At 37.1% G+C, this 13,643-nt stretch overlaps 2 protein-coding genes across 2 annotated transcripts; both read right to left on the bottom strand.

Moving 5' to 3' along the window:
* Positions 1-2,370: 2,370 nt before the first annotated feature.
* Positions 2,371-2,943, bottom strand: LOC148804033 (uncharacterized). Its single transcript, XM_088899083.1, has one exon. The coding sequence runs from the start codon at positions 2,941-2,943 to the stop codon at positions 2,371-2,373; it is 573 nt and encodes a 190-aa protein (XP_088755209.1).
* A 683-nt stretch (positions 2,944-3,626) lies between these two features.
* On the bottom strand, positions 3,627-13,348 carry LOC104602777 (uncharacterized). The gene is made up of 6 exons (XM_088894872.1): positions 13,219-13,348; positions 13,028-13,123; positions 6,238-6,993; positions 5,301-5,483; positions 4,445-4,570; positions 3,627-4,108 (listed from the first exon to the last, which is right to left on the bottom strand). The coding sequence occupies exons 2-6, from the start codon at positions 13,070-13,072 to the stop codon at positions 3,995-3,997; spliced, it is 1,224 nt and encodes a 407-aa protein (XP_088750998.1). The 5' UTR covers positions 13,073-13,123; positions 13,219-13,348; the 3' UTR covers positions 3,627-3,994.
* Positions 13,349-13,643: the final 295 nt, after the last annotated feature.

The raw sequence follows: 13,643 nt of genomic DNA, 5'->3' as shown, positions 1-13,643 counted from the left end.
CCAAGATTGCTGTGAAGGTATCTGATTTCTGTAGTGTGAATAGTGAATAGTCAACTTTGGACGGTGAGAAGCCATATTCTTGTGGGGCAAGAGTGAATTTTTCAAACCACATTCTTGACGCTTGATTGAGCCTGTATAGGAACTTTTGTAGGCGACAAACTTTGTGTGGCTTATTGTTATCAAATCCTTGTGGGATGCGCACATAGACTTCCTCATGAAGATCACCATTTAAGAAAGCATTATTGACGTCAAATTGGTGAATAGACCAACCTTGAGCTGCCGCAACTGCTAACAGGCAACACATGGTTACCAATTTGGCAACGGGGGGCAAAAGTGTCATGATATTCTAACCCTTCAATTTGAGTATATCCATGGGCCACTATGCGGGCTTTGTAGTGATCAACAGTACCATCAGGTTTTAGTTTGATTTTGTAGATCCATTTTGAACCAATGGCTCTTTTTCCTGGTGGGAGATCAACAATGGACCAAGTGTTGTTTCGCTCAAGAGCTTCAATTTCTTTGCCCATGGCCTGTTGCTACTTTGGATCTTGAGATGCTTCTGTATAATTCTTGGGTTCAATCAATGCTGATGTGAGGACATGGGATTGTTGTTGTAAAGATGGGGGTATGTAGCAAATGTAGTCCTTTAAATGGGAGTGTTGTGAAATGACAGTGGATTCAACATCCTCTTGGGGTAAAGGAATGACAGGTGAGGGAACGAGCTGAATTGGATTTGGGTGGCAGTCCTTAAAAGGGAATTGGGTTTCATAAAAAAACACATGTCTAGATACAAATATGGTTTTGGACTCTAGATCATATAGGCGATGTCCTTTTTGGGTATATGGATATCCCACAAATATGCACTTTCGGGCTTGTGTGGTAAATTTGTTATGAATTGGTGGAGCTACCCGAGCAAAACATAAACACCCAAAAACCTTAAAGTGGGAATAAGAAGGAGATCTGTTGAGCAACACTTCAACTGGAGATTTTCCTTGAAATTTGGATGTCGGGGTGTAATTTATGTTGTAAGCTGCTATAAGTATACACTCACCCCAAAAAGTGATTGGAAGATTGGCTTGAAATCTGAGTGCACGAGCTACCTCCAACAAGTGTCGGTGTTTGCGTTCCGCAACACCATTCTGTTGGGGCGTGTCAACACATGATCATTGATGTATTATCCCTGCTTGTGAATAAAATTGTTGCATGGCTCCAAACAAAAATTCAGTCCCATTATCTGATCTGATGTACTTTACAGTAGCATTATGTTGTGTCTTAACCATGTGGCAAAATGAGACCAAGAAAACCAGAGTATCTGCTTTATGCTTCATCAGGTAAACCCATGTGCTGTGAATGTAATCATCCATTATAGTGAGAAAATAATGTAACTATTCAAAAGGTACTGTAGATTGAGTAGTACTAATTGGAAATTAAAGTCTAGTAAGTTTCGCCTTGTGGCAAATTTCACAACTCCGGTCTGCATCATTGGGAGAATGACCAGAAACGGTGATGACCCGAGGAGAGGATGCATGCCCTAAGCGTTGATGCCATAGCATGTATGTCGACGATGGGGTAATGTCGGTGGTGGATGGTGGGTGAAGGTAGTATATTCCATTCCACATCTTACCCCTCTCAATCTCCTTCTTCAAGACTAGGTCCTGTAAAATACAGAAATCAGGGTAGAAAGTAACTGCACAATTCAATTGGGAGGTTAATTTGCTGATTGAAAGTAGTTTAAAGTGGAAATCAAGAACACAAAGAATGTGATCTACAGTGAGCTGAGGTGTGATCGTGCAAGAACCTTGATGTGTTACAAGTAATGTGGATTCATCAGGCAAACTAACATATTTTGGAGAATTTATGGAGTAGCATGCAGTGAGATTAATATTGAAGGGTGACATGTGGTTTGATGCTCCACTATCAAGTATCAAGTGCATGGAATTTAAAGATGATGAGGTATGAGTGACAGTACCCGCAAGATTAGTAGTATTAGCTTGCAGCTTACCTTGACCAATGAGCGACAACATCTGATTATACTGATCCAGTGTAAAGACAGGAGCAAAATTGTCTGCGGTTGTGGAAACATGCGCCAGTGATCCCAATAGAGTTTGCAGTGATCACCATCGGTCCCTAGTGTGACCTTTCTTTCTGCAGTGATCACAATAGAGTTTGCTGCAAGACTGAGAATTAGGATCTTGCATGTGATATCCTGATTTGTACTAGATGGCAATGGCTGCAGCCTCATGATTTTGAACAGCACGATGCAAAACTGCCGATTGATGTCGTTCTTCTTGGATGATCAGCGCATAAGCACGATTGATTCCAGGAACTGGTTCGGTAGCCAATATGTTGGATCGAATAGAATTGAAGTTGTCATTCAATCCCATGAGAAAACTGGTGCAATTTTTCTCGTTCTCTTTCTGCCACATATTCTTTGGTCGCGCCACAAATGCAGACAGGTGCAGGAATGAGGGCATACATCTCATCCCACAAGCGCTTCAGTTTTGCAAAATATGCAGCTACATTCATTGAACCTTGGTTCAAGAGCACGATGTCACGTTTCAGTTGGTGGATTCTTGGAATGTTGCCCTGTGAATACCGATCCTCAAGGTCTATCCATATTTCTTGAGCCGTGTCCATATATGCTAAACTTTCATGAAGATCTCTGCTTACAGAATTGAACAGCCAGCCAATCACCATGGAATTGCACTTTACCCAAGCCAGACGATCACTGGAGGTCAAATCTGGACATGACAGACTTCCATCTACAAAGGAGAATTTGCTTTTCGCTTGAAGAGTGTTCTTCATTATGCGCCTACAAGTCGAGTAGTTGTCGCCGATGAGTTGCGCTGAAACAAGCACCGCCCTTGGATTGTCCGACGGATGAAGAAAGTAAGGAGATCTTGGATCGCTCTCGGCCATGGTGGTTACGTTGGCATTCGCCATTAAAGATTGCAAGAACGCAGAAGAAGAAAAGAAAACAGGGAGACAGGCGGGATGGATCTACCGCTCTGATACCATAACAGAAAACCAACGTGTAACTGAAAAAGGAACTGACTTGTTGAAGAAAACTTCATGTGTATTCATATAGAAGAGATAGAAATATATATACAGTGTCAGAGAACATTCCAGATGTCAAGAAGTGAGTCCACGTGGGTAAACTAATTCAAACTATATGGAATTTTGGGACTATGAGTTACAGTCTTGTATGACCTTCTAATAATTACGAATGCCTAGAAATGTCTGGAAAGAAGAATCAGAGGAATCAACGGCATCAGAGGAAGAGTTGGTAACTGGTGGAGGAGTGAATCGGAGGAAGACTTGGTAACTGGTGGAGGAGCGAGGAAGGATGCCACAATCCATAGCTGTTGGCCAATGGTTTTTGCCAAGCTCTGATAAGTCCTCTTTCACTCCCCCGGAGCTCTCTTCCTTCTTCTCCTGCAACCTTTTCTTCTTTATTTACTGAATCCTCTTCATCCAATTCCTACTATTTGAAGGTATTTGGGAGTGAAATCAAAAGCCAAGACATCCTCAAGGCTACCGAGATTCAGAGAGAGAGAGATTTTATCTTCCAAGGGCATAATTGGAGACAATTTTGGCATAGAAAATTCAAATAAGTGCTTATTGTTTAAACACTTAAAAATGTTAAAAATTTGGACTTATTATTTAAACACTTATTTGGGACTTATTCCCCAAATATCAATAAGTGCTTAATGGTGTGATCCCAAACTTGATCTTAATCATTTTAGATGATGTGTGCACGTGTGCATTAAAATACCAAGGCAAATGAAGATTGAAATGAGTTTGTTGGAATTGGCTTCCAAATGCCCACTTGATACATTATTATCTCCTTCGTATATAGATAAAAACAATAATGACTCCATCTTTTATTCGAACTGGATGCGTGCAAACATGGCCTGATCAGTTGAAATGTCGAGGAGAGGAGTCTATCAAAATTGTAGAAATGCATATATCTCGACGTGAAGTTGTTCACAATTCACATCCAGGACTGGGACTGGAGAGCATAGTTGCATTTGAAGGAATTCACCCCACTAATATGCGCATAAATATCTGAAGCATCAATCATCTCCTCATCGTCTTTCACTGTTATCTGTAGGAAAAGAAAAGAAGAAAGATTATTAGTTGTAAGCAAATGTTTGGTGTTTGTTAGTTCTGACAACTTCACTTGAGTGGCCTGTCCTGAATGGCTTACTGCTTCCCAATTTTATATGCAAAATTAGAGAGTGTTTGGATGACCCAACATGTTGTCGAACACCCCCTTAGGATGTATTTGTTAATGTGAATGGTTTTTTTTTGTTTTTTAACAAAAACAATTATCATATAAAAAAATACATTTTTGCTGATGTTGCAGGTTTTTTTTTTCTTTTTTAATCTATTCACATTGACAAACACCCCCTTAATTAACATTGCATAAAGAAAATCTTACTTCCTCTTCATCCTCGACTTCATGATTACTGCAATTGGGCCTCACGGCTTCTCCCAATTCATCATTCTTTGCAAATCTTCCTCTGACCCGAGGTCTGCTATCAGCCAAAGTTTTACGGCATGCATACTGCACATTATGTGATAAAACATGAAAAAAAATCATTAGAAAATATATTGGGCTTCAAACAATATCTATTTGTTTGAGTTTGGATTTGGATTTGATCTGCTTATAATTTGATGGAATATGAAACCACTCTGATCTGATCGTTATGTGTGTAATTGATTAGGATGTTGTATACTGCTATTTGAACCTGATTATTTTTAGTTTATACTGTTATGTGTGTAATTAAAGAGTCATAGTTTATACTGTTATTTGAACCTGATTATTTTTAGTTTAATTCATTAATGGTACTTGATATTCAAATCTAATCTGAGTTCAATGTAAAGACTCGATTCAAATACCAAAATCAATAAATTGAATTTAGATTTTGATATATCTGATTTGATCTGATCTGTTTGCGACCCCATTACAAAATAATTAATTTAGGCTATGTTTGGTTTGAAAGAAAAGGTAGGGAAAGGAAGAAAAATGTAGGGAAACTATACGAGGTTCGTAAAGATTTCTCTATCTTTTCCTACTTTTTCGCTCAAACCAAACACAACCTTACTGAAAACATCCTATTGACATGAAATATTTACACAAGGCATCCGAAATTTAACACCCAATAAAACCTTTTACTAGTCAGCATTCCTCAACTTAATGTTATGAACAATGCAGATCCAACTCTACAATAATCCCCCATTAATTTTACAGTGCAGAAGAAAGAATTATGAGAGGGAGAGGGAGAGAGAGATACCTTGATTTTCTTACTGAAATTCCTCTCATTTCTCTTCTTCATGTACCTATGTATCTTCTCTTTCCTTTCCTCAACAGAGAGCCGTCCAACCTTGTAGGTGGATTCTTCAAAGGCGGAGATTTCAGATGTTAGAGAGGCGCCCCCACCACCATTCACCAAATGTGTAGAATCATTATTAATGTTCTTGCAAAAGTGAATACACAGACAGATTAGAAACGATAATTATACGTTTGTGGCTACTATTCTTTCTTCCATGATTATTAAGAGTTAAAAGATCTGATTACTGAAGAATTAAATTAAGGCTCTGCTTGTTTGTAGTGCAATTTTATTTGTTTTAGTACAAATGCATAGGGGTGCAAATAAGAAGAATGTAAATTCTGTTTCACTTTCAATTTGGAATTTACTTTCCTCTACTCTACCTGTTATTTTACTTCATATGCACTGCAATGAAACAAAATAAGGTGAAAGATGAAAACTAAAATAAATTAGAATTTGCAATCAAAATCATTTGCATTCCTATATTTTTACATCAGTGAAAATGAAATTACACTGCAAATTTTTTAGCGTCATCTTCTTAACAAAAAAACACTGCAGATAATCAAATCATGCAATGTGTATTAGCAACTGTTTGGACACCATGTAAATGGAATCATTTCATTTCAGTATTACAAAACATGTCATGTCGAACTGTGGTCACCAGAAACAGACTCATTTCAGTTCAGTTCATATTCAAGAAATCCTGTACTCACCATCTCTGGCAACGTATTCCAGTTCATACGGTAAACTTTTGTGCTCCAAAATGTAAAGCAAAAGAACAACGAAATCATTCATTTCAAAAGGTCTCCAAACAGAGCCTACATGATTTCATGTACTCAGAAAGTGATTTTAATATATAAAATACGTTATTCTAACATGGTTGTTCTGGTAGTAATAATACCTGCATCTCTCCCGAGCTGTAAACTCGTTGCAGTGAAGTTGAAGCATAAAGCCCACAGTTGTCTCCTTGAAACTCCAATTCTTGTGGTTGCAGATCAGCACCCATTAGAATACTTCCTCCAAACAGCCCCGAAACATCAGCAGATAGTGCTGTACTCAAATTCCCAGGCAGGAAAGATCCCATAGTGGGATCAAGGATAGAACAAGTAGTCGGATCAAGGACAGAACAAGAAGGAGAAGATGGGTCCAGACGCACGTAAGAAGGCAACGAGGATAAGCCATCTTCTTCGAAAACAGCCTGTAATGGAGGTTCAGTAAGTGGGACAGAGGGGTCGGGAGAGTATGTTGAGATCCCATTAGCAGAGTCAGCTACTGGGATTTGCACTTGCAGCGATGGGAGATCGAACTGGTCCTGTTGAGCTTCCAGTAATGGAAGTACTGAGAATGTGGATATCGGCGAGAAGCTTATGGAGGCAAAGATGTCGTTATCATTCTCATCTTGAGAGTCGAAGATGATTGAGAAGTTATTGTTTGTGTTGGTGGTGGGGTTGGTGGGAGTGTTGATGTTGTTGATATTCAACTTTCCTACATCTAAAGGGATGGAAGAGAATGAAGAGCATAAATTGGTGGGATAAGAATTATCTTCGTAACAACAGTTCGAACAAGAAGAGACGTCAGAGTTCTGTAGAGTTTCTGGGAATAATTCTTGTTCGCAAAATTCGAAAATTTGAGAGGAAACCGGGCTGCATATATCCTCCTGTAACACATTCAAAGCAAACTTCATATAAATATACAAACTCTCTCCTATCTAATACACTAGTACTAATAACACTTGGGAGCCATAAATGATTTTAGTCTGGTTCACCATCTAAAGTGGAATTAATATTACAACTTACAGTTACTTTGATGGGCATTTTTTTTTTCATTTGTTTTTTAGGAAAGCTACAATTTATCTCATTTCTTGCTTCAAACACTGGTACCTACTTTCATCACTGTGGACTGTTCAAGTAAATGCTATCTAGTGGAACCATACTTGTATCATCCATGACTTAGGCTTCCAGTTTAAGAGCTATCCTACCGGAAGCCCCTAATTTATTTTTAGAAGGTTTTGTTTCTACACCATTTCCCCTCACTAGGAATGGCAATGGGGCCAGTTCAGGCCAGGGCACCCTTCCCCCACTAGGGATAGGGAATTCCTAAATTTTCCTCACCCCGAGTAAACCACCTAAAAATATATCAAATCTTAAGGGTATTTTAGAAATAGGATTATGAGAATTTAGGGATATTTTGGAAATGTGATTATGGGATCCTAGTTTTTCTTTTGAATTTGAGGGAAATCAAGAATATTTTAAAAATTAATATTAAATCCATCTCCATTTAAGGTCGGGGAAAACCCGCTCCATTTGGGGTTGGATAGGGGGGAGGGGGGATAAGTATGGATGGGCCTATAGGGGACAGCCATCATTAGGGTGGGGAGTTGGGGAGGGGGAAAATTTACATGGAAGACCATAGAATTCCGGATCATAGGGGGCATGGCTACCCTGGGTCCCCGTGGCTCCGCCCCTCACCTAAGCAAATAAAAGGCTTTTATTTCAATACAGGATAAGACCCTAGCCTGTAGTGCTAGAACAAAAATTCATGTGAGCCAGATCCAAATGGACAAAGATGAACATATTAGGGTAATGAACATGAACATGAACATGAACATGAACATGAAAGGCTTTTAAATCATCCCTTCTTTTTCCTTACCATATTGATCATCTAGAATGAATGCATGGTAGTAACATTGAACATAAAAGGAACCACTTTAGAATCACATGCACACACGTTGAACATGGTAGTAACATTCAACATCCTGATTGCCCAAACCTGCCTATTTCCATCTTTTAACATCCGATCAACATAAGGCTCGGGTTTGGTTCCCATAATCTTTTTACCCGATTGATAAACAGGTTGAGTTTCACTCCCACCCCTATTAAGAACTATTGAAATATTTTATTTTATTTTTTTGTGAATATCATACCAGAAATTGGAAAATGACTATATTCACAGGAATGGTAACAGGACGGGTTTGGGGCGGGGATCATGTTCCCCGTCTTCGCCCCCGATTCTGAAATTAACCCCATACCCGTCCTCAATCCCCAACGGGGATGGGTTCCCCGTAGGGATCCAAATCCCCGAAATTTTTTAGATAATAGTATTTTCTTGAAAAATAATTTACTTAAAATAAATAAAAATTTTAAATTATAAATAATGTTTTAAATATGTTTTGATATAAATAATATATGTTTAATATAAATATCATATATATGTTTAATATAAATAATGTTCTGAAATTAACCCCCATCCTCGTCCCTGCTTTGCCAAAACAATCCCCATCTCTGACCCTATCGGGTCAGGGGAATTGGATCCTTATCGGGGATGGGGGAAATTGCCATCCCTATACATTCATAACGCGGCTGTTAGTTATTGGTTCTTCGAAACCGACTAGTGGATACAAGTTGATAGGGGTGACAAATGGGTGGGTTGAGTATCAACGCACCCATATTGAACCTCCAACCCATTTGCCACCCATATTTATTGATGTTAGTGGGTCAAAACCCACCTTGACCCTGACCCACCCATATGACCCACCTATATGACCCATCCTAACCCAAACTGTGACATATTTTCTAATTTTCTCTATTTAAAATGCATTAAACATAGAAATGCCAACTAGAAAACATAAAAATGAATAAAAAGTTCAAAAAATAATTTTCAAATAAAAACAAAAATGCACAAAAATACTGAATATGATAAATATATTTCATGTAAAACATAAAAAAATTATAGGAAAAATTTAAATGAAAGTATCATTTCACATAAAAAACAGAAAATTGTAAAAAACATAGAAAATGAAGAAAAAATGAAAAGATATAAAAAATAAGAAATTTAGGAAAATATAAAATATGAAAAAATAGAAATTGCATAAAACTGAAGCAATTATAAAAAATTATAGAAAACACAAATGTTGCAAATAAATAACAAAAAATATAGGAAAATGTATAAACTACAAAAACAGAAAGTATGAAGCATTTAGAAAAATGATGTAACGAAAAGAAAATACAAAAATTATTGGAAACACAAAAAATTGCAACAAAAATAACAAAAATTGTAGTAAAACAAAAGGATGCAAATAAATAACAAAATTACAAGAAAACCAAACGTAAAAAATGTAGGAAAATTATAAAAATTGATAGATATTTTTTGAATTTTTTAATACAAGAAATTAAAATGTAAAAATGTTGGTAAATGTTTTGATATAAGTTTTCATCATTTTTTAAAATAATAGAAATTTTAAAAAATGTAGGAAAATATAAGAAATTTTGAGAAAATATATCTGATTCCATCTTCTTTACAGGTGGCGAACCCAGACCTGTCTTCATAGAGGAAGAAGATGAAAACAAATTTAGGTTTTATCTACATCTATTGCGATCTCTATGGTGGATATGTTTTGCGAACAGATTTGTCTTCACAGAGGAAGACGATGAAGGTTTGAACCAGATGTAGTGTGACCTCTATTGTGGATCTATTTTATGAACCAAAATCTGTCTCCACAGGGGAGGACGATGAAGGTTTGAGCCAGATGTAGTGCGACCTTTGCCGTGGATCTATTTTGTGAACCCAATTTGTCTTCATAGAGGAAGACATTGAAGGTTTGAACCAGATCTAGTGTGACCTCAATTGTGGATCTATTTTGCAAACCCAAATTTGTCTTCAGAGAGGAAGACAATGAAGGTTTCAACCCTATCTAGAGCGACCTCTTCAGTAAATCTGTGTTTGTGAACCCAGATCTATCTTTACCCTATCTTAAATAGAGGAAGACGATGAACACAGATCTGGGTTTGAACTAGATCTAATGAACCTACCACTTGTTCTGCCATGGCAGAAAAGAGCATACAAAGATATATTATTAGGGATACAGATGGATCGGATCATGATTCGATCCGATCCGGACTCTGATCCTATTTTGTTGGATTTGGATATCCCTATTTCATATTTTTGGATTGGATTAGATCGGATGATTGGATCTGATTAAAAATCTGTCTGGATTTGATATATATGTTATTTATTTATTTATATATAATATATATGTTATTTATAAATATATTATTTTTATTGTATTTTCTTTTCCTTTTAATAATTTATTAATTTTGTTAAAAATTAAATTGGATCGAATGAGATTCATATATTGGACATCTTGACCGGAGTCGAATTCGAATCAATATTTATGAGATTCGATCGAATCTTCGGTGTATTGGATTGGATTCAAATATACCCTAATTCAAATCCGATCTAGTCTGTTTGCATCCCTATTTGCTATACAAACCTAGGAAGAAGAAGAAGAAGAAGAAGAAGAAGAAGAAGAAGAAGAAGAAGAAGGAAAGAGAGAGAGAGAGAGAGAGAGAGAGAGAGAGAGAGAGAGAGAGAGAGGAGAAGGGAGAAGGGAGAAAATCACCAATGGTTTTGATCACTATCATTGAGAACAATGGCCAAACTTTCTCCCCTCAGCCTGGCAATTGGCAGAATAGAGACTCCACCTTGACCTTTTTGACCCTTCCCTCGACCCAACCCCACCCTGACCCTCTTCACCTGTCCCAAATGGGTGACTTGACCCATAATGACCTGCATCTTAATGGGTAGCTATTGGTAGGTTTTTAAGCAGGTGGGTTGGGTGGGTCAGATGGGTTGGGGTCAACATCGCCACCCCTACAAGTTATGGCCATCGCCAACAGAAGAGAAGGAACAGAACCTAAGTTAAGTACATGGTGGGTTAGTCCAAAAAAAAGTTGGGATAAATACACTGCAACCCAATGCAGAATTATGAATTACATCCCCAATAGTCTACTAGTAGCCCCTCCCCCAATAAACCGCATCCTGCCTGTGAATTTGACATCAATTCATGGTCAGGATTCATCCCCCTATACGGTGGTGCTAAAAAATTCTGACTTGGACTGATCAGTCATTCTCTGAAAAAGGTTACATTACATGGATCAAACCTACAGAACTGCTCTGTCCCCAGCCCTAAGTCCCCTCTAAAATGTGTACTACGTAATACCAGTAAAAAAAGTATGGTGTGATTGATCTTTTACAACATTTTGGCTATGGGAAAAAAAAAAAAAAAAAAACCGTATGAGCCTCTAGTGTTTGTCATTCATTCGCTCAAAATTTGCAAAATATTAAAAAATTATTAAGCATTTTTAATTTCAGTTGAGCATTTGTTAAAATTTAAAGGGCCCAGGTCCAATGCAGTGCAAATTGTTCAAATTGAGTGCCCCAATTGCACCCATAACATGAAGGATTCATACCTCTAGACATGCATTTCATACATAGATACATACATAACACACACACACACACATATATATATATATATATATATATATATATATATATATATATATATCCAAAATACTGAAATAGTATTAAAAAAGATAGCTTGTAGGAAACGGTTGAAATAATATATAAGATGAAAACATATATGGGAACCATAAGTGGGCTTGCCAACTTCTGTGTTTGTGTATGCAATGATTTATAAGCACCAAGCTTTTTTGAGATTACATACAAGCAAAAGGCACAAATTCTCTGAAGTAGGATGGTTTCTTCATAGATGTTTTTTGTCAAATACGTGCAAGTGAAAAAATAAAGAATATGGGGTGGTACTGCGCACCATGTGACATGTTGGGAGTTAGGAACCTACTAAATAGAAATTACAATATCAACATCAAGGAAAAGAGACTCACAATGTGCTGTTCTTGTTTAAGGAAAACAATCCAAAATCGCTAAAAGAAAAGTTGCGGAAAATCAATGGGAATTTAACGTCATTTCACCCTTTATACTATACCCTGTTGAGTGCTTTTAGAGATATCTTTATTGAAATCTAGTCGAATTAAGGATCAAAGTTGGAAAGCTTAGGCTATAAGTTTGAGAGGAAGAGCCATGGTCTATGAAATTAAACCAGAGTCTGAAAGTTTCTTCTTCAGGGTTCAATCAAAGAATTCATAACAGTCGAGGAAAAATGAAGCATCATATTACTTTTGAAAAATGACCAAGCAACTGTACTTTTAATGGGTAAACTTTGAACTTGGGATTGAAAAAGAACATTAATTCAACCTGATACTTGCATGACTGGAGAGCCTCAGGTTTGAATTCATTAGTTCCTTGCATGAAATGATATGGAAGCCAAGAAGCATAAAAATTGTGGATCTATATGTTCTAACAGAACATTGCATAATTATTTGTATGAAAAGATGGGTCAATCAGAAGGGCTTGGATTTGCTTGAAATTTTAAGTTATTGATGTCAAACTTACTGTTACCCAGAATGTTCATTTTTCAAGCTCAAATAATGGAAGGAAAACATAGATTTCTATCAAGCTTATTATTAGGCCAGCAACTGTGAAAATGCATGCAAATTGGCTTTCATCAGAAAGAAAAAACAAGTTTTAATAACAAAACCCGCAAAATGTTCAGAGACATGAAATAGGTTGAGTGTGAAAGGGAGAAGCTTCGGAAAACAAACATTTTGGAATTGTAAAGAAACAGACTAAAACCAGAAAGATGAAATTGTTTCCGTTCAGAAAAATAATAAGAAACCCAAATAGATGAATATAAGAAATGAGAAAACAGACCAAATAAATTAAAAAAAAAGAAAAAAAAAGACTTAACTCTCTCAAACTCAAAGCATTACATGGATAATTGCACCCCAAAATCTACAGAAAGATGAAAAAGTTTCAGGGATTAGAAAGCTTACGATTGGAAGCTGTTGCTCCGGTGGATGAATCATGTCCTGTAGCATCGTTTCTTTTCGAGAGTACGCAAAACTCCAGCCCTTTATTCTCTAACAGAACTAGAGGAAATAGTAGTTCAGGAACATTCATGTTTTCATTCTAGCACGAATTCTTTATACTGAAACAAGAATAAGCAAGATAAAACGAACGACACCTTTAGTTAAACAAACAAAAGGATCACATAGACGTGTATCAGACAGGTCGGAATAGATAAACTTTTTCCTTTTCTCTCGTTCTTTTGTCTGTTTTCTCATCTCTGTGGACGTTAACGAGGAAGATGCATGGAGGGGGTTTAATTAGTTATATAAGATTTTGGGTTCAGAACTCCATGTCATCACCCTGCAACTCAAGGGGCGGATTCCGATGAGCAAGGGGAGCCGCGAGTTCCCTTTAGTTAGGACAGCATGACCTGACCTATGACAACCAAAGAACTTTGACACCTGTACTAGTATTTGCTGAGATGGCATATTTTACTGACTTGTCACCAAGCATCTCGATAGAGGATTTCATCGGTTAACCGGCAAGCTGAAATATGAATTGACCAAGCTTCTCGGCATTAGGTTTGCTGACTTGTCACCA

This window comes from Nelumbo nucifera, chromosome 1, assembly GCF_055504915.1.
Source record: "Nelumbo nucifera cultivar China Antique chromosome 1, China Antique-T2T, whole genome shotgun sequence".
Lineage (NCBI taxonomy): Eukaryota > Viridiplantae > Streptophyta > Magnoliopsida > Proteales > Nelumbonaceae > Nelumbo > Nelumbo nucifera.
This window is presented reverse-complemented; position numbering and strand designations above follow the sequence as displayed.